We start from the raw sequence: 22,912 nt of genomic DNA on the forward strand, positions 1-22,912 counted from the left end.
CAAGGTAAGAGATCTGAATCCTTATCTTCCATAGTAGGAAATGAAAAAACATCTAAAACTAAATAATCAAGAGATGAGAGCAGCACAAATACGATAATAATAAATATGTAAGTAAATCAAATGACAGAAGAAAGAGCTAAAAGGTTTTAAGTCAGCCTCTAAAAAAAGAGATTTGCAGGTGGGAAGAACTAGAACAAAGGAATGCTGTTTTTTGCGATGTCTTCCTGAAATATGTATAGGTTGATAAAAAATAAAAATAAAATGGAAATAAAACAAGTAAAAAGGTTTCTTCATTATAATTTTCTAAATGGAGGACCAACATGCTATTATGCCCCCCAAAATTACTTTGAGATCATCAATAAAAAAATGAATTACTGGGAAGACACACCAGGATTTCAGGAATAAATTTGATCAGGGAAAACTCATATAGACAGAAAAAGTACTCATTGCATTCTGGAATGTACAGGAACTTGGAAGACTGGACATCAGACTCCAGGAGAGGAGCCCCAGGTTGGAGTCTAAGGGGCTTATAACCTGCAGGACTGGGGAAACACTAGCTCTTCCCCTGGAGTTCTTTTTCAGTGTAGTTCTCTCCTCTCTGGAATTGTGGTCCACAACTTCCTGACGCCACAGCCTCCCTGACTTTAATCTGTATTTTCTCAACTCAGCAAGACAGCCATGCTATTTCTTCCTTCTCATGTCATACTGGGCACTATCCACTTCCCACTTTATGTATCACACACATATAGTTATCCTGCAGCAGTATAATTCCACAAACACATCTTACACTGTGTGACTGTTATTCTGTCTTTTACTTCCACATATATTATAAACCCCACATTACAATGTTATTATTTCTAATTTTAACAGTCAGATTTTTTTTGTATAAATTTAAGAAAATACAGTGTGTTCTTTTTTTGTATTCACTTACTACCATCTGATATTCTTTATTCTATAGATCTAAATATCCAAATGGTATTACTGGCCTGAAAGGCATTCTTTAGCAGCCATGCCTGCTGGAAATTAATCTCCTCTTATTTATCAGAAAATGTCTTTAATTCATCTTTATTTTTGCAGGATATTTTTGCTTGATACAGAATTCTTGGTTTACAGACTTTTTTCTTCTTTCAACACTTTAAAGATACCATTCCATGACTTTTGATGAGAGGTCAGTGGTCATTCTTACCATTTTTCTACAGCATGTAATGTGTTTTTTCTTCTGGCCGCTTTCAAATTTTTTTGCTTGTCTTTAATTTTCAGCAGTTTTATTGTGACATGGCCAAATGTGGTTCTTTTTATAAGCTTGAAATATGCTAAGATCGTAGATCTGTGTTTTTCATCAGATTTGGTAAGCTTGAGCAGTCAATTTTACAAATTTTTTCTGTTCCTATCTCACTCTCTTCTCCGTTGAGAAGTCCAATTATAAGGATCCCTGAGCCTATATTTATTTTGCTTCAATCTTTTTCTCTCTGTTCTTCAGAATGAATAGTCTCTATGGATCTGTCTTCAAATTCAACAGTTCTTTCTTCTCTCATCTCGAATTCACTGTTAATCTCCTCCTGTAAATTCTATATTTCTATTACTGTGTTTTTCAAGTTCTAAAAGATCCATCTGATTTCTTTTTCTGCTGAAATTCCTTATCTGTGTAATCTTTAAGATATTTCCTTTGATACGTTACACATCTTTATGATAGTTTCATTAAGTCTGCCTGCTAAGTCCAACACGTATGTTACCCAGGTTTTTACTGACTACTTTTATTTTTGATACAGACTACTCTGTATCACAATTTATACCCTACCCTCCATTTTTGTTGGTCTAGTGATTTCTGACTGAATGCTGGTCATTGTCAATAAGACATTATAGAAAGTATGAATTCTGTTATCTTTCTCTGAAGAATATTCTTATTCAAGCAGATTAAAAAAAATACTGATCTCCTTAAACATGGGTTGCTTTATGATTATACTCTTTCAAGGCAGATTTACAGAAGGTCTAAGATTCACTGAAGTTCCTTTATTTGGAGGACCATTTTCAAACTATGGATCTTATCAGGACTTGGATTAAGGCTGTTTGACAGGTTTAGACTAAGTCTTACATGTTATAAAGGTGTCAACTACCTCTCCAGGGCCAAAATTCCAATGTTCCCTTAGCACTATTTCTCCCCCAGCACTGCCTGATTTCCAGTATTCTGTTTGATCTTCAAATGAGTATCATCTACCATTTGGTAAGTCTCATATGGTCTTTTTTTTTTTAAATCAATGTATTTTATTATTATTATTATTAGTTTCAGGTGTACAAAACAATGTAATAGATACTTATACCCCTCACAAAGTGACAAACCCCCTCCCCAATCTATTACCCCTCTGACATCGTATATACCGTGTTTCCCCGAAAATAAGACCTAGCCGGACAATCAGCTCTAATGCATCTTTTGGAGCAAAAATTAATATAAGTCCTGGTCTTATTTTATTTTATATTACATTATATTATATTATATTATATTATATTATATTATATTATATTAATTTTTGCTCCAAAAGATGCATTAGAGCTGATTGTCCACCTAGGTCTTATTTTCGGGGAAACATGGTGGCTGTTACAGTTCCACTGACTCTATTCCTTATGCTATACTCCATATCCTGTGACCACAAATATATTAAATTATAGTTGACATTCATTATTGTTCAGCTTCAGCTTCACATGTACACTGCAGTGGTCAGGCACCTAGACTGTCCATGAAGTGGTCTCCCTAATAAAACAAGTGTCCATTGGATACCCTGTAAAATCTTTACAACATTACCAATTATATTCCCCAAACACATCATATGGTCTTATACTGCATATGTACAACCCAACCTTCATGAGATAGCCCCCCATAGATACTTTAGGCCCTCTCTCTACAGAACTCCCCCCTCTCCAGTGTCAAGCCCTGCAGATTCCAGCTGCCTCAGCTAACTCAAGTCTAATCTTTCTCCTCAGCTCCATAGTAATTCTATACTCTGCTCTAACTCGAGCTTTCTGCATCAGAGTCAGAAAACTGTCCCAACTCTGGGAAATTGTGAAGCACACCTCATGAATTTATTTCTCTTAGACATAACAGTCTTGTGGTGCCTACTGTCCACCACCTGAAAATACTTGTCTCATATATTGTATCCACTTTTACTGTTGTTTCTAATGAGAGGACAATTTGGTATCATTTGTGTCACAATGGACACTGCCTCCATTGTGTCCAGAGGCAGAAGTCATATAATCTTTTTTAAAAACTTATCTCCTTGGGATAAATTTTCAGAAGTCAAATTACTGGTCCAGAATAATGTGACATTTTCATGGCCTTTGGAATGTATTATACTAAACTGCTCTCTAAAAAAGTTTCTGCCAATTAAAATGATATACATTTGGACCTCTACTATACAGCCAGGAAATTGAAGTAAATACAAAAACAAACCAGGGAATAAAATTAGGGCATATAAACTTTTAAATAAGTGAAAGAAAACAACTAAGGGTCGTTGGGCTGGAAGAACTAAAGTAAATGGTAATATGAAACTGAGTCAACCCAGAGGGTTTTGTAATAAAAGCATTCATGTTTTGAACACTGTCCCTCAGGAAAATTAGATAACTAGAAAAGAAATATAAAAGAAATAAAAGTGAAGAAAAAGTCACATTTTCTTTCTCCATGTGGGATTTGTATTTTTTACCCATCTGGAAATGTAAAAATATCTCAAGTACAATAATAAACAGTTCACCTAAAGGAAGAACAAACAAAAGTCTCTCAAAAGGCATACTGTATCAATCTTAAGATCATTAATATAAGCAGTTGAAAATGGCATATGACTTTATAGACAAGTCCTATTATGAGTAAGTCGGCCTAAATGCCTTTGTGGAAGGACCTGATGCATAGAAAGGCAACAGATGTATGAAGAGTTAATATAAATAGATGGTTTCTAAACAGATAAAAACAAGGGGCAAGGAAAATGTCTGTGGGTAAAATAATTTAAGATTATCTTTATTTACCGTTCCATCTTCCATCAGCTTCAGACAAGAACCGAAATCTGCTAACCGAATATGTCCATTCATATCCATCAATATATTGTCAGGTTTGATGTCTCTAAAAAAATAAATACATTCCAGTTTTAGTTGGGAAGAATAAATATAATCAGATACTTGGTAAGATAATCTTTTTGTCTGAAAATTTCAACTTCTTTTAAAATTAATACTCTAAGAACATCTATTTGACTATTTTATGGATTCAAATCCTGGGTCTGATTCACATTAAAACTTTCTTAAACATATGTAATTTCAGTCTTCTCCTGGAGATAAAAAGTACTGTGGTAATTTTCATTCCAGTTAAATAAAGAATCTTAACATCCTTCCTTTAGATTTGCACATATTCCAATGTGACTATGGTATGCCTACTCTCTGCATACAGAGAAGAACCATAATTACTTGATTACTTGTAGGCAACCTATAATACCTCTAGCCGCTGGAATAGAACAGGGAAAAAATATATTTCCTAGACCCTGAATATAAATGTAGATAAATTCTCAATTACTGCAGTTCATGACGAAACAAAGAAATTGCTTCATAAAGTTGATTTTGGAAAACAACTGCTTAATAGTAATCTATATTATATAAAACTATTTATAAGTCAATGGATTGTTGGACATTCAAATCTAACAACCAACTAAAGCATACCAATTTTTTTACATTTGAATAATGAAAAGTGTTGCAAGCCTTGAGAAAATCATACATATAAAATATCATCTACAAATGTGATAGTTTTACTATTTTTCAACTTCTAATTTTTTCTTTTGCCTAACTGGTTGGCTATTTTCTCCACTACAATGTGAAAAATTATTGGTAACAACAGACATCTTTGTTGTGTCCTGACTGTAGTAATGTTACCTATTAAGCATGATGCTGACTTTTGAAGTATGAAATACACACACAGAGGAAGCATCAATCTACTATTTTATTTTAAAAAGTATTTACTAAATTCAACAACTCTTGATTAAAAATAATCAATTCTAAAACACAAATACTATATGCCTAAAATTTATATTGCGAAATATCAGCATTAGATATCAGCATATTAAAGACATGGGGTTAAACAACAGAAAAAAAGTAGCTTAAAGGAAATGAATGTGCCCACCACTGGAAAGCAGGCATAAGAGGGATGGAGGAGGGACTATTTCTCAATATAATCTTTTTGATACTAGTTGAGTTTTATTTTAATTATATGCAGTATTGTCTAAAATTAATTAAAAACCAAAAATACATGTGTATAATAATGTCTTAGTCATTTTACCTAAGAATACGAAATACTTTGAAGAAGCCATTATGCTCATCAGCAGTCAGCGATATTTTCCAGTCAAAACAGTTCATTAATGGATATCAAGATCATAAACACAATAATTTAATAATGATAATACTAACTTGTCCAACAGGAAGTACAATTATACATTTCACGTACATAATATGTCGCCTATTGACTCACTCTACATACTCAGGCAATTTATTTCATGGTTAAAAAAGAAGTCTCTGTGTTCCTAAAATGGTCACTATATGAGCAGATGGGAACTCTCCTAACTTTCTGAATTAATAGGACCTCGGGGGGATATGAATTAGCCCCCTAACCACCTGTTGGGTTTGAAAATATTTATACTTGATTTTTATTCTGGGAACAAAGTACAATGCTGATTTGAGGTCGAACTGAAAGGATTCATAGGGAGGAGGAAATGATGACTTTTTCGTGTAGCCGATGTTAAACATGACCTAAATTACTAGGCCCAAGGAAGGCCTAAAACTTGTGTAAGTCCATGAACTTTATGACCTCAAAGGAAAATATGTCCCTTCCTTCTTTTTCAACCAAAGACTACAGTTTGACCTTTTGCAGTTTCCTGTTTCCTTCAGGATTCTCTATCATTTTCATCTAAATCTAACTTAATAGTGGCCAAAACAAAAAAGGAAGAAAGGATACAAAATATGATTTGAACTGGACCTAAACTATGCAGGACAAGCCCTGGTTCTTTTTGCACTTCAGATTTTTGAAATGTGGGCAAAGTGAAACAGAGTCCGCAGATTTAAACCCCCACAAATGTCAAGAGTGATGTGGATGCATTTGCCGACCGACATCTATCATCTGAGTAAAGAATGCTTTTAATTACTTCATAAGAATGTTCTTACTGGAGTAGAGGATGGAAAGAGATCCCCACGTAGAAAGATGGTTACACTTATGTATTGACAGTGCTCTGAAACCCAGAAAGTTCTCTGTCATCTAGAAGAGGTAGGATCAAAGAAAAGTAGGTGAACATCTATCTGTTCTTTCTACAAATAATTTGATCACTGAACCATGGTTTTGGCATCTTACAGGGCTACATAAGAAGAAAAGGTTTAATATTCAGTGAGTACTTGACAAAACCTTTTTAAATAATTAAAATCATAGTTACAAAGTTATCTATCGTTATTATACCTGCCCAAGAAAATGCAAGTCCTTGTTCTTACATTACCACTGAAATGTACTTGTATGATCAGATTTTAAAAGGAATTCGAGTGCTTAAAAGAAGTTTTTAAAAACTTGCCTTTCCTTTATTCTTCGTTATGCAGCAAATATTCTCTTTAAGATAACTAATGACTTTGAATTGCCAATACAGTAGAATCTTTTCTGAATCCCATAATGATTTCTCTATGACATCTGACACTGCTGATTATTCTGTCTACTATACCACTTTTTCCTCTATTTATTCTCTCAACTAAGACCAATTTCTTCTCAGCCTCTTCTCCTGATTCCTTTTTCCAAAAGCATACTCCCTGTTCCCCTAATGCTGTCGGTTCTCTGCGCTCTTCTAGCTCAGTGATTTTCTCCTTGAAGGCGCATGTCTTTTCTTAGATTTCAGGTTAGCTGTCTGCTTGTGACCTCAGCTCTCTGATGCATTCAAGAAAAATTGTAATTTCTTCTTTTTTTTTAAGTGGTTGCATCCTTATTTTTCAGGGTCCACACAGAATTAACGTTGTGACTGTGGATCCAGATCCACGTCCCCTCATCCTTTATGCTACCGTTGTCATATATATTTATATGTATCACATCTACATTTATTATAAACCCCACAAGGCAATGTTATCATTTTTGCTTTGAGCAGTCATGTTTTATGAAGAAATTAGAAAGAAGTAAAGTTTTCATAGTCTTGCATTTATCCAGATACCTATATTTTTAGTGCCTTGAACTCCTTTCTGTATATCCGAGTTTTCACCTCGTATCATTTCCCTTCCATGTGAAGAACTTTCTTTAGCATTTCTTGTAGTACAGGTCTGCTCTCAACAAATTCTTTAGTTTTTCATTTACCTAAAAGTGTCTTTCACTATCATTCTTGAAAGATATTTTCACTAGACGTAAAAGTCTTGGTTTATAGCCTCTGAGAATTCTTCTGTTAATGGAATCTTTGTGTCGTTTTTCTCTTGCTGCTTGCAAAATTTACTCTGTCTGGCTTTCAACAACTAAACTGTAATGAACATTGGCATGGCTTTATCCATAGTCACTCCTATTAGTATTTAATGAGCATCTCAAATACATAAATTTGTGTCTTTCAACAAATTTTACAAATCTGGGGCCATTATTTCTTCAGATTTTTTATTGGTCCATTCTCTTTCTTCTCCTTCTGGATCTCAAAGTACATATATATAAAACCTTTTGAAATTATCTAACAGGTCCCAGAGATACTATTATTTTAATCTTTTTCTCTGTGTTCATAATTTTCAATAATTTCTATTTATTTATTTCCAAGTCTTTATTCTGTCATCTCCACTAAGGCTGTTAAGCATACCCAATGAAATTTTTCGTCTCGGATAATTGTATTTTTCATTTCTAGAATTTCATTTGATTTTTTTGTTTCTATTTCTCTGCTGAGATTTCCTATCTTTGTACTTATCATGAGCAGATTTTATTTTACTTGAGAATAGTTACAATAGCTACTCGAAAATCCTTGTCTACCAGTGTCCACATTTGGGTCATTTCGGAAATGGTTCCAGTTGATTTTATTTTCTCTTAAAAATCAGTTACATTTTTCTGTTTCTTTGCACACTGGGTAATCTTGAATTGTACCCTGAACATGATGAATGTTAAATTGTTGGGACCCTGGATTCTTTTATTTTTCTCCAATTATTGTTTTTTTTTTTCCCCTTCTGTTTTACCAGTTGACTTATCACACTTAAGCTGCAAACTCTGGTTCTTGGGCAGCCATTCTGGTCTTGTCTTTAGCTGAGCAGCTTTGAGTGAATGTGTGGTTCAGGGGTCAATCAGATCTGAATGTAGACAGACCTGCGATCTCCTCTCTTGCAGAGAGTTCTCAGCATTCAGTGTTCTGATTCTACAGGCCACACACACTGCACTTCCTCCACCTCTGCCCATGCCACATTGCGCATCATGTTGTCTTCACACAACCCCAGGATAAAAGCTGCAAAAATGAAAACCTCATCTTATATACCTCACCTTGTCTAAACGTATACTTCCAATCAGGTTCTGTCTGCTGCAGTTCATTCTCTAGTACCTTTGAGATGCTGGGCTTTGTGTTATGCCACATTTGAATATGCCATATTTTTAATCCATCTTTGCCAATTAATCTTTAAAAAACTGGAACCAATAACATATTTATACCTTGTCATATATTGACCTTATGCTTTAAGTGTGAAGTTCATCCTTAAATTCAGAATAAAGTTCAGTTTCATCCAAATATTTCATGTTTTCCTTTTACTTCTATGAGAACAAAGAAAAACTGCAATGAAATGGCAGTAATGCATTGGGGAGAGTTTCATATAGGTATGCCTTTATTATGGCACTCACTTTTTTAAAAAATTAAGTTTTCTAAAAGATACAGCCAACCCTGTTTCTAATTAAGGCACCTTGGCCTTTTAAGTTTCATGGACGTGGCAGATTGTAGTTTTCAAAAATTGCCACCATCAAGACTGGGAGAATATGTCCTCTCTGCTAACCTGGGCAGGCTTTTGTGACTGCCTCAACAAATGGAGTATGGTGGAAGTGAGGTTGTATGACTTCCAAGGAGCAGTCATAAAAATGTCATCAATTCCGCTTTGTTCTCTCTGGACACTTGCTCTTGGAACCTAGTCATGTTGTTGTTAAGAAACTCAAGCAGCCCATAGGGAGACCCGGTGCAAAGAACAAAGGCCCCAGGCCTACAGCCTGGCTGAAGTCCCAGCTGATGAGCCCCACTAACAGGCTAACTATGTGAGTGAGCCATCTTCATAGATTAACCTCAGGTGAGTCACGAAAGCTCATGCTAGACAGCAGAGAGACAGCAGGCCCTGCCTAGTCGTGCCCCAACTGGAGACTCGTGAGCAAAAAGGTGGCTGTTGTTTCATATTAGTCACTGTATTGCAGGCTCTATGGTGGACACGGAGATATGCCTTCTCCTTCAATGGAGGGCTTTGCCTCAGACGTCAGCAGACAGCTCCTACCTGTCAGCTCATTCAAAGTCACAGAGAGCCTCTTCCTCAAAAGGCCGGTCTTTCTTGGCAGCCCATGTCCACTGAAGGATGATACAGAAATATAAAGACTTGGCCATTTCAACTAACTGGGCCATAGACTCTCCAGAACTCCTAGTGGGAAGGCCTGAGGCTCTGGCCTGCAGTGTAATCTGACTTCTCCCTCTGCCTAATCCTGTTTCCTCCAACTCCCTTTCACAGGTGTAAATCCCTAATTCACCTTGCATTCCACATTCTGTTTCCGTGCCTGCTTCTGAAACCTGTTTTGGTTCATTTATTTTAAATTAAATTTACTGGGTGTAACATTGGCTAATAAAATTACATAGGATTCAAGGGCACATTTCTATAAGACATCATCTGTATAGTTCTTTGTGTGTTCGCCACCCAGTCAGGTCTCCTTACCTCACCAGGTGCTTCACGCCCTTTACCTTTTTCTACCTCACCCCACGCCCCTTCCCCTCTGATAACCACTAAACTGTTGTCTCTGTCTATGAGGTTTTGTTTGTCTGTGTCTGCTTCTGGAAAACACATGTTGCACAGCAATGGATAAATGGAACAATGAGCCAGCGAATTCCATTTTCTGATATAAGCAAAACCACATCTGGCATTGGGAACCATAAAGCGATGCCACCAGCCAACCAGATACCAAGTATTGTCAATAAAGGGAGTGAAGGGAAAATTCAGGCAAAACATTCATTCTAACCTTGACAATCAATGGAAACAGAGAAAGATATAGAAATGTTTAGAAGAGATAAAATCTCTACATTATCACTAAAAACATTATCCGTTTCTTCCTACGAATCATACCAATTATCATTAATTAAAGTTTCCAAAATCTGTAATTTTTCTTGTCCCCAAGAAAAGAAAATTACATATGGCTTAAAAGGAACAGTATTATTTTAAAACTCTAAGTCAAAGTTAGTATTTACAATGATGCTTTTTAATTTATAACATTAAGAATAAAAAAGCATTCCAAAACAATGATCATACTGAAAGGACAACATTCTGTATGTCATTTTCACTTTATTACTACACTAGAACATCAGTATCAGAGCATGATTATTATAAATATTATGCCTAGAATAGTAAAATGTGGCTAAACAGTCTTTAAAGCAGTAATTTTCAACTCTGGCTGGACATCAAAATCAACTAGACAGATTATTGAATTACATGTACCTAGTTCCCAATCCAGACAACCACAATCAGAATGCTGCATGGGGAATGGTCACTGAGAATTACTAATTTAGGATACATATTTCTCCCTCCTAGCAACATTATGTCAATGTCTCCCATTTGGTTCCCTTTTCAACATTTACATAGGGTGGGGGAGTAGACTTCACATAAGAATGCTTTTATTTTCTGGTCTTCCTACTCCTCCCCTTTATATACTCATTAGATAAAATCAGCATATTGTATTGTAATATTACAACTAAACTGTTTATTAAAATTGCCTCAGTTTTGTCAAAAATATTATATCAGTAATAAGGAAAAGAAAATCCACGCTCGTAAAATTACGTCACAAACTGCCTTTTGGTCAGTCATACATTAGCATTCTTAATGGAAACATTAATTTGAGACTGCCTTACAACTGAGAAAACAGTTATTCATAAAATTCTGTCAATAAAATTTTCTCAAACTTGACTACTGCACAATGAAAATATTTACTAATTCTATGTAAACAATAAAAAAAACTAATGATTATATAGTTTTGGGTACTATAAAATTATGGTGGCTGCCCAAATCCTAATCTTTCTACATATCCTTCAAAAAAACTATCCATATACAATACAATCGACAAGAGGAACAAGTGATACTGATCCATGACCCACACCTACAGTCTAACTCAAAGTGCATCTACCACAAAATTAAAATTATGTAATTATGGAAATATATATGCAAATCCAGAAGCTGCAACTCTAGACTACATGTGAGAGAAAAGACATGGGAAAGAGACGTGGGAAAAAGAAGAGAAGAGCAGGGAGTCCAGGGATGATAAAAAGGACTCAATTACTAACCACTGTCACCAAAAGAAAAAGTCCTCTCATGAGTGGAGAGAGATGTAACCATTGGGGGACACTAGGTAAAGGGCACATGAGACCCTTTTGTACCATCGGCAATTTTCTGTGAATCTATCATTTTAAAATAATAAGCTTTTTTAAGTGAAAATTATCTTGAGCAAATTTATACTTATTTTATGCTTCTTATCACCTTATTATATGTTAATATAATCTCTTTAACATTTATACAATATGTCACTAAAAAAACTTGTCAATGGTCTTATCTGAGAACCAATCATTGAGACCCTAACTAAAAAGCAAAGAATTTTCATCTGTGGGCCTCCTATGACTGTCCCTCCCAACCCAGCTGTTCTGCACATCCCTTTTTGTCCATGATCTTCACCCCCACTATTCTGAATAAATCCCAACTGGCCAAACACCAGCTGCTAAGCTGCAAGAATAATCTGAGAATTACCTTTGACTAACTATTCCCTCCATCTGACCTGTCTTGCTAAACCTCTATAAAAACTGCCTTTTTCCCCTAAGGCAATGTCTACGTCAGCGTGGGCTGCCCCAACAAATACCAAAGACTAGGCAGCTTAAGCAACATAAATTGGCTTTCTCACAGTTCTAGAGGCTAAAAAGTCCAAGACCAAGGTCCAGCAGGGATCGGCTTCTAGTGAGGGCTCTCTTCCTGACTTGCAGAGGGCCGGCCTCAAGCTGTGTCTTTACATGGCCTTTCCCTGGTATATGCACATGAAGAGAGAGCAAGCTCTCTAGTATCTCCTTTTATAAGGGCACTGATCCCATCACAAGGGCCCATCTTTATGACCTCGTCTAACCCTAGTTCCTTCCTAAAGACACACTGGGTATAAAGGGCTTCAATGTAAGAATTCTTGAAGAGACACATACCATGAGTCCATAACAAATGCAATATTACTTGAAACCTTCTCATGCCCTAAATTATTCTGAGTAAAGGCTTATGCTTAACAGCTGATTTTCTTCTACAGGTCTATTAATTAAGTCAACTAACAACGGAATATTCACTATGTACCATATAGACTGTGCATGGTGCTAGGTTACCAAATATGTGTCTGAGATTAACTAAGGCATTTCTACTGCTTAAACTGAATAATGAGAAACTTTTCGCACTCCACAGGGGAAAAAAAGTTAATGGGTAAATTTATCAATTTTAAAACACCACAGAATTATTTACATAAGAAATGCTAAGAGATATTCATAAGTAGTTCAATAGATTTTTCTTTTTAATTAATATATGGCTTGATATTGTGATGTTTGTATTGCATATCTCTACATATAATCATGTTTACTGATAATACAATTGTTCTTATTTCACATAATGGAGTAAGATATATCAACATTTCATGGTGTTCTCCAAGGTTCATTTATCATCTACCAGAACTCTACATTGGTGTTAGATATCATGAAACAGGAGTGAGGCCATTTGAACTAAAAACAAGCATGTTCTGTTTGATAATGAAATCAGCAACTAACTTACAAGACAATTGCTGGTCATATTTTGGGTTCTTCTGAAGTTTCTTCAAGTGATTCTCAAATGAATGGTACTACCATATTAACATGAAATTACTGTAAAATGTATTTATCCACTGCTATGTTATCAAGGCACTCCTGTCTTCATTGAAATCTATTTGTTTCAAAAATTTACTTATTTTGTCAATATATTGCAAAAACTTAATACAATCCTTGAAACAAATAGGTCAAACAGATAAATAATCATTAACGACAGCCACAGATTTTTTTTTAAATCAGCAAATAAAAACAACGAATTGCTGCATACAAAAGAAGTGCTCAAAATGAAAAGAATAAAAATAAGATGAAAGAAATTCAGAGGGATACGGATACTAATATTAAAAGCCTGGTGTACCTATATTTTACCATGTAAAGTAAGTATCAAGCCACCTCCTCCCTAAAAAAGCCTTATTAGTGGTAAACAGAACCTCTAAATCATAGCTAAAAGAAAATTTCACCAGTAACAGATAACAAGGATAAATTTGTATACTCTACTCTCTTGGGGAAAGAGACGAGGGAGGATGCTGGTGTGACTACATAATTCTCCCCTCCTCACCTCACCCTTTTTCTACACAGCCCCTCCCTGTACAATGCAGGGTCCCAGATCCAGGGCTGCAACTGCAAGTGCTGGAAGGAAGGATAATTCCTAAGCAAGAAACTCTATGACTTTAAATCTTAATGTCAGAATTCCTAAGGGCCTGATGGGACTGAGTTATGCCTATGTGGCAAAAGCAAGGCTGATAGGGAATACTGCTGGATTGCCTAGCGGTCGCCATAGCTCCCGACTTCTGTAGCTATGCCATCCAACACCGTGTAAATGCACTAGAAGGGAGGCACTTGCTGGACTTCGCAGTGTTCAAACTAACATCCCTTCCAAAGGTGGAAAATTTGGACAAAAATAAATGATAAATGGAAACATGGAAGAATAGCTAAGGGTAAAGGTATAAATAACTGGGTTTTACAATGAGGGATATCCAGCATCACACTGATGCTTTGTAAGAGGCTCAGAGCAAGAGATGACACTGTCTCTTAACTCAGTTATACCTGAAGCTCAATTACACCTGAAGGAGTGAAGCCATACGTTGTGGAGACCACTCCTGCTTTTGGAACTTGCCATGGTCAAATGAAAGCCTGCAAACCTGAGTCGCATCACTCTGGGCGACAACTTAGTCATGTGATATGATGCTAGACTAGCTGGTAACATGCCAGTATCTTTGGACTCTTATTTTTCAAGTTACATCTAATGCCATACTGCAATATTGTGCTTGTGGGTAAGATGCAACCATATTATGTAAACGGGTCTTAAGATAATACTCATCTTGATAATTCAGTATACTGGGAGATTTAGTTAAAGCCTCCACAGGAACTAATGAAATAACCAGACTCAAGAAGAACTAGATTTAGTAAGCCATAAGCTAGTTTCTATGCTAAATAGTTCTGCACACGCCTTATCATATGACACAACAGCAAAGGGAGAAACAAGTCATTTAGTACAAAATATAAAAATATATATCATGGCTTTAGAGGATGGTTGTGGTTTCTTTAAGCCTACCCTTACTCTGCACTGCTGTGTCCACCACATAAATGCTACGCTAACTATAGATGCCCAGACCAATCTGACTATTTTGCTGTAAGAAAAGCCTGGACTAAAGGCCCGGGGAGGCCTGTGAAGAGAAGAACTAATCGTACCCACAGAGAGGTCTGGCCATTGCCCTCAGCTACTGGGAGGTGATCTCTAGGCCCTTGGAATATCACACCTGACTGGATGCCTTTGTTTGCCTGGGGACTTTGGCCACCACACCCTCTAACAATGGAATTTATGATGGATGGAATTTATTTGGGCTATATAGTGTAAGTTTTACCCCTGGAAGGGACTGGAAACTACAAGTATCGTCCCAACCTCTGGGAAAGGCTAGAGACAAGGTCGGTATGTTGAGCCCTCGAAAAACTCTGTAAAGCAAAGGCTCACGTGAGCTCCCTGGTTGGCAATACTCCATTGCTACCATCACACAGGGATGCCGGGAAAGTAATGCTGTCCTAATGCCACACTGAGAGGAGGACGGAAGCTCTACTCCTGTACCTCTCCCGAACTCTGCCCAGGCGCCTCTTCTCTTGGCTGATTTTCATCTGTACCCTTCCCATGTAATGAACAGTTAAGTAGAACAGCTTTCAGTGAGTTCTGTGAGTCCTTGCAAATTATCGAAACTGACCGTGCTTCTGGGAAACACCCGAACCTGCAATTGGTGTCAGAAGTAAGGGTGGTCTTTTGGGACTGTTCCCTCTACCTTTGAATTCCTCATAATTACTGAAATACCAAATGCATTGTAATAATGATTATCTTTATATAAAATGATTCTGATAATGATACACATCCTGAGTTCATCTATAGCTAACAATTTTTAACTAACATTATGTATTCATCTATTCTTTAGTAATTTCAGGATATTATACAAATACTTTCTTCATTAGCAGTATGAAAAATTCCAATTTTGAAATGTAACTCTGGCCTGTGAGGAGCTGAACAGAGTTTTATGTTAGCCTCAGGTCTTAAAGTGTTTCTATCTTTTTGTAAAAGTGTAATGATTTCATATATACCAAGAGGATAACTGCCAAATCCTACCACAAATCCAAGCTGAAAGAGATGAAATCAGCCTGAAGCCCAGCTGGTGGAGACCCAATACATACCTATCCTTAATAAAATTCTTATGAAATAAGAGATGAAAAACTCTTTAGAACTGAATTCCGTGGTATTTCCCCCAACAAATTCTATTAAAATAGGTTTGATCCACTTCCTATGATGTCAGAGGACACTCTGCCCTAGACTTAACCACATTATATAAAATGTTATTAACATTAAGTAGATTAGGTTAATAAAAACTGTAATCACAAATCTTGAATATGAAACAAATTCCAGTGGGAAAAAACAGGAGTTATAAAGAAATCCATGAATACTGAATTGTTTTTAGGTTTTGGGGTTATTTTTGAACTAGGGTAAGGAGATATTACTTCTAAAAATACATTCCATCCTAAGAATTTATTCAAGCTAATTTTCAACTTTAAAACAAACACAGGAAAGCACAAAAGTACGCCATTAAGTTCCATGAAACTAGCTTAACTGCCTTCAGAAAGAGATTCTACTCAACCAAAAGCTAGTGAGCCTGAGCCCTTAAGATCTTAGACTGATTTGAAATTTGGATCTTTTCACATGAAAAAACTATACCAGAAGTAGCACAGCCTAGATTAAAATCCAAGTCAGGCTCATGCTAGAATTTATGTTCTTTGTATAACATCATATTGCTCATAAGAAAAGCTTAAATGGTGGGGCTTTGAAAATATTGAGACGACTTCTCAGATCTCTTTCCCATTTGGCTGCAAGGATGATAACAGCCAGGCTTTGCTCTCCACATAGAAGATTAGAAGATTCTTTTCTGAGGGATTCTAAACAGGGCAAGTGAAAAGGTGTACAATTCTGAAATTGGGATATTCTCCCAATGAAACAGCTAAGCCAGATTACCCAGCCATACAGCGTGTCCCATCAGCTTTTTAATACCTTACTATAAATGTGAATGACTAGCCAGGGATCTCTGACATCTGTGGGAAACCTTTAACATTAATATCCAAAACCAACATAAACAAGAAACAAGAATTAAAGATAAGCATGAAAACATAACTTGACAATGTCTGTTCGTTAGTTATTTTATCCTGGTTTAGGTTCTTTACTTTTAAATATAATTTTAATCTCGTGATTCTTTAGTCCTCCACATATTTTGCCATCATTTATCATATGCATTCTTCCTTTAAATTACCTAATTCCATTATGGAATTACTCTCATCACCCACAACTTAAAAGAACATTCACTGCTGTCTTAGAACCAAAGTTCTCCATGTGTGGTAGATGGACCAGCAGCAGTGTCTCCTGGGAAGATGCCAGAAATGCCAATTCCCCGGCCTCATTCAACCTACTCAATCAGAAAATCTGGAGTTGACCCAACAGTCTGGGTTTTAACAAGTCCTCCAGGAGCTTCTGATGCATGCTAAAGTTCGCAGACTACTGTCTTAGAAAATGGTTCCATTTTGTTCTAAACTGGCAGTGTCCCTGGTTACCTACTTCTCTTTACTATCTCCTTACTCTTTCTCACATTTTACGCAACCCCAAAATTCTCTCATATGAATGATTAATTCTCCTGTAACTCTGTGATGATTTCCTACTTTCTTTCCTTTTAAAATGTAAAACTGCCTTTTAAACCACCCAATACATTTAAAAAATTTTTATTACACATAAATTATTATGGGCTGTTTACATAAAGATGTTTAATGTGTAAGCAGGTACAAGAACAATCCTGTATGAAAATCATCTTATAAATAAGCCCATTTTTTTCTTTTTATCCATTGTAAACTGCATACAACATAATACTCATCTGTATGGAAATTTTTAAATAAATCACTGTACTTGTCAAATAATTTACAAATCAATAATTTTTCCAGTCATCAAAATTATCACTTTCCTACAAAAATATGTTTTAACATTTATACAATCCGTGAAAGTATTTTTTTGAGAAACGTAAAATATGTATTATGGGGTCTTATTTAGCAAATGAACTTGTATGGCCTAAAATTCTGGCTGATATCAATACATAAAACTCAACTATAAGAATATTGGCCCATGCATAGTTTTTTTGAGAAGGAAACTATATGTACATTTAAATAAGAGTGCTTTCTTAGAAGCATCCTGTAGAAATGCTGACTGGAAGTGAAAGTAGATACTATACATGCATATGAATGTATAACAGGCTTTCTTCAATTCTTCAATGCTGACAAATAATGACAACAACAACAACAAAGCAAAACAACTAAAAGCATCTCAGAATTAAGTTTTTTGATGAGAAATGTACAATTTGGTACATAATTAATAAATTTGGTACAAACAGACCTCCGATTCTGGAATCCTATGGTGGCTTCCAGCCATAGTCAATGAAGGAGCATCTTACTCACCTGTGTACGTAATGGAGTTGATGAACTGAATCAATTGCTATCACCATCTCAGCCAAGTAAAATCGAGCCATATCTTCAGGCAATCTGTCTTCAAATTTGCTGAGCAGAGTAAGCAAATCCCCACCAACATAATAATCCATAACCAGGTACTGGGAATGAAAAAATAAAATGTACTCAGTACATAATAAGGGTGAAAAATAATATATTTAAAGTAGCCCAAGGTTAAATAGCACTAGGTCAAATACTTTTGTTGTTAATTAACAAGAAGCTGTGTAAGATTATCATCACCAGTCATTACAATGCTTGTAAATTCATAAGGTGGTAAAATAAAATTTTTAAAAATCGGCGACGGGAACAACATAGGATTACCATTGTTTTGTTATATTTTGCACAGTAACAATATATAAAAATAACATCATCACTACCTACAATAACAGATCACAGTTTTACCAACATTTCATAAAAGAATGAACATTTTAATTCTTCGAAAAGGATTTTAACAATTCAGAATATAAGACAATCCTTTACATTGAGTAAATTCATCTTTGTCATCATTCCATGTCCTTTATTTCATCTTGAACCAGTAACCAGCACTTGAATCAGCATTTGGAAACCACTGTGGCATAGAATGCAGTTAACTCGCACCATATATATTTCTCTTCCCATTTCTGATAGTATGACATTTCAGAATGAACTTTTCCTTTCTTTGGTACATATAAACAGAAGCCAAGTAATTTTAGATGTGAACTCTTATGCGTATGTGTGTGATTCTGTGACTTATAAGAAATATATATTTTGCAGTACAGAGCACAGATCTCCTAAAAGCCTTTGGAATTTCCCAAGTGACAAGATTAAGGTGTCTTTTGTTATTTGGAACACACCCTTTCAACCACACCTGATTTATGATAATGAGGTGACTTTTGAAAACCTCTAGGTAACCTAAGGATGCGAGCTGGCTGTCAGAGGAACCAAGATTAAAGGTTTAGAATTTTAGTTCCACCCCCAGACAGAGGGGAAAGGGGCTGGAGGTTGAATCAATCATCAACAGCCAATGATTCAATCAATCGTGCCTAGGTAATGAAGACTCCTAAGACCCCAAAAGGATGGGGTTCGGAGAGCTTCGAGATTGGTGAACACGTGGAGGTCCTGGGAGAGTGGTGCACTCGCAGAGAGCATTCGAGGCTCTGTGCCCCTTTCCTCATTCCTTGCCCCATGCATCTCTTCATCAGACTGTACCTCAGTTAAGTGAGCTGCTCTAGCAAATTAACTGAACCCCAAGACGGAACCTCCCATCTATAACTAGTGGGCCACAAGAACAAGTAACACACTGGACTTGTGACTGGGTGGTGAGGGCAACAGTCTTATAGCACTGAACCCTTAACCTGTGGGATCTGACCCTATCCCCAGGAAGTGCCAGGATTCAGTTAAACTGTAGGACATCCCACAGAATTGCTTGATGTATGGAAAACCCCCATTTAATGTCAGCAATGAAGTAGTATTCAGAGATTACTGTGTATAATGCAAATAAAAACAACAGACTTTGCCTTGACTGTGGGTGTATATGCCCAAAAAGAAGAGACAGGAATATATACCAAAATGTGAAATTATAGACAATGTCATAGCTTTTTGTCATCTTCTAGATTGTTTCATAAACGTATTACATATTATATTACATTATTTTTTAAGGTGAATGAAAACTAGGCACAGCAGAAGAATAATAGGCTTTGTAGTCAGCGAGACCTGTATTTAAATTCTGACTCTGGGTTTTAAGTGGCTTTTGAAAATTATTTAATCTCTTTGATACTTTATTTTCTCATCGACATAACCACAATAATGATACCTTCTCTGTAGTGCATCACTTAGCATGAAGGCTAGTAAATAGAAGATATTTATATGTCAGTTATAACTTCTTAAAGTTAGGTGATTTTATTACAGAATGGAGATACTATTTCAGGGATATCACCAACTACGTTAAATTTATTTTAAAAACATACCAAGTCTATAGGAAAAGCTATTTTCCAAAGCTATTCAGTATTTCACAATAATGACTGCAGGTGGGGTTTTCTGTTCAGAATTATTTCAATCTTGGCCCTTTGTTCACAATATAGCAATAAAATGTTACCACTGGAAAAAAACATTGAACGGTATATATAGCAAGTCAGGATACTCAGCTTTGATTTGATAAAAATTCATGGAAATAATAATAGTTGTTTTTATGAGACTGAATGCAGTTCAACATTGATACTACTAGTTCAATAACGTATGATAGGTTCAAATATTTACAGCAAACTACCTTTTGATTAGTAACACAATAAATATCCACAGGCTTTCATCACCTAATATTTTCACGATTTGTACATATATCCAAATAAGCCTCTTTCTGCTCCACACATATTTTCATCACTCTCAACTGTAATACATCTTAGCAGATTCCAATTCAGCTTATGCCAAATTAGTGTTTACTCAACTTCTTTGAAAATACTGACTATAATCATTCCACACAAACTATTCATAGAGGCTAATTCCTCAGTTACTTCAAACTCAGCACTGACTCCTTCAACAACAACAAAGCAGAATCAGTAACATCTTTCAACTTAAGAGCCAAAGAAAACCCCTCAAAATCATTTCTCTGGTTTTATAATCAACTACTGATGTTGCTCCCAGTGTCCTCATTTCTTTGAGCAACTGTTCTTGCCAAAAGGCTAACAGTCTTAGACAAGTTAATTTTCTGTGGACACGTTTCTTTGGCTCCTGCAATCAAACATGATTTAATTAACTCAACATTGGTAAATGGCTTTCCTTGCATGGCTAAATGAGCCCCTCAGGAACTTACCACAGTGCAGCCTCAATTTCATTTTCTGTTTTTATGAAGGAATTCTGGTACGATATTCTGTTTTAAATTTCCTAACTTTTCTGACTGCTGCTTTCCTGTGAGGTACGAACATTGTGATGAATGCCCAGTGTGGCTATGTAGACATTTATTGTATTATTAGTACAACTTAGTAGTTATAGTAAGTTGCATAATAAATACCATGCTGTCACTTAATTCATTAGCAAAATAATCCACACTCTACTGTGCCTTCAATACATAATATTTGAAGTCTACTTTTCTCTTCTTTCCTTATTTTGTCATATGCGTATGCATTATTTCCAACAGCCAAGCCATAGAAGCAACTAAATGTCCATCAATGGATAAATAAAGAAGTTGTGGTATGTATATATATATATATATATATATATATACACATATATATATATACACACACACATATACACAATGAAATATTATTCAGCCATAAAAAAACAAAGAGATCAGCCTAATATCCAAAGTATATAAAGAACTCATACAACTCATACAACAACAAAAAATAATCCAATTAAAAAGTGGGTAGAGGACCTAAATAGACACTTCTCCCAAGAAGACATACAAACGGCCAACAGATGTATGAAAAAATGCTCTATTTCACTAGCGATCAGGGAACTGCAAATCAAAACCACAATGAGATACCATCTCACACCTATTAGAATGGCTATTACCAACAAGACAAAGAGTAACAAGTGTTATTGGAGAAGTTGTGGGTAAAAAGAAACCCTCATACGCTGCTGGTTGTATATAAATTGGTACAGCCACTATGGAAAACAGTATGGGGGTTCCTCAAAAAATTAAGGATAGAATTACCATATAACCCAGCAATCCCTCTTTTGGATATCTACCCAAAAAAATTTGAAAATATTTATTCGTAAAGATGTATGTACCCTTATGTTCATCGCAGCGTTATTCACGATGGCTAACAAACACATGGAAGCAACCAAAGTGTCTTTTGATAGATAATTGGGTAAAGAAGATGTGGTCCACACATATACAGTGGAATATTAGCCATAAGAAAAGATGGAACACTGTCATTTGTGACTACATACATGGATCTTGAGATTATCATCTAAGCAAAGTCAGTCAGACAGAAAAAGTCAAGAACCTTATGATTTCACTCATAAGTGGGATATAAAACTGAAAGCAACAAGCAAACAAAAATTCATAGACACAGACAACAGTTTAGTATTTACGAAAGGGTAAGCGGGGATGGTGGTAGAAGAGGGTAAAAGGGGTCAAATATATGGTGACGGGAGGAGAACTGAATCTGGGTGGTGAACACACATCACAACACAATATATAATTTTACTAACCAATGTCACCCCAATAAATTTAATAAACAAAACAAAAAATAAATAAAAAACAAGGAAATCCCAACTTTGTGACAACATGGATGGGCCTTGAAGGCACTATGCTAAGTGAAGAAAGCCAGACAGAGAAAGATAAATACTGTATGATTTCATTTATATGTGGAATCTTAAAAAAGGGAAAAACAACTCATAGAAACAGATCAAAGTCAGACTTATGTGATGTCAGACTTGTTATCAGAGGTGGAGGATAGAAGGAGGTGGAACTGGAAGAAGGTGGTCAAAAGGTACAACCTTCCAGTTATAAGATAAGTATGTCTAAGGATGTAACGCACATGGTGACGATCGCGAACATTGCTGTATGATTTGTAGGAAAGTTGGGAAGAGTAAATCCTAAGAGTTTTCATGACAAGGAGAAATTTCCTTTTTTTCTTCTTTTTCTTTTTAGTGTAGCTATATGAGAAGATGGGTGTTAGCTGAACCCACTGTGGTAATCGTTTCACAATACATGTAAATCAAACCATTATGCTATAGCCCTTAAACTTAGTGATGTATGTCAATTAATTCTCAATAAAACTGGAAAAAAATGATTCTTACTAAGTTATTGTCATCTTGGAAAGCATAATGCAAAGTTGTAATCCATTTATTGTCTCCATTCACTAGCACATCTCTTTCTTCACGAAAACATGCTGTCTGTAAAAGAAAAA

At 35.8% G+C, this 22,912-nt stretch overlaps 1 protein-coding gene across 1 annotated transcript in view; it reads right to left on the reverse strand.

Annotated features, from left to right (window-relative positions):
- CDC42BPA (CDC42 binding protein kinase alpha) overlaps positions 1–22,912 on the reverse strand; it is a 296,719-nt gene that overhangs the window by 109,634 nt on the left and 164,173 nt on the right. Inside the window, exons 7-9 of the mRNA XM_081039105.1 lie at positions 22,803–22,898; positions 18,030–18,178; positions 4,009–4,102 (exon numbers count right to left, since the gene is read on the reverse strand). Of these exons, the coding sequence (XP_080895231.1) occupies positions 4,009–4,102; positions 18,030–18,178; positions 22,803–22,898 (339 nt within the window). The remainder of the gene's footprint in view (positions 1–4,008; positions 4,103–18,029; positions 18,179–22,802; positions 22,899–22,912) is intronic.

This window comes from Rhinolophus hipposideros (genome assembly GCF_964194185.1).
Source record: "Rhinolophus hipposideros genome assembly, chromosome: 26".
In the NCBI taxonomy this organism is placed as follows: domain Eukaryota; kingdom Metazoa; phylum Chordata; class Mammalia; order Chiroptera; family Rhinolophidae; genus Rhinolophus; species Rhinolophus hipposideros.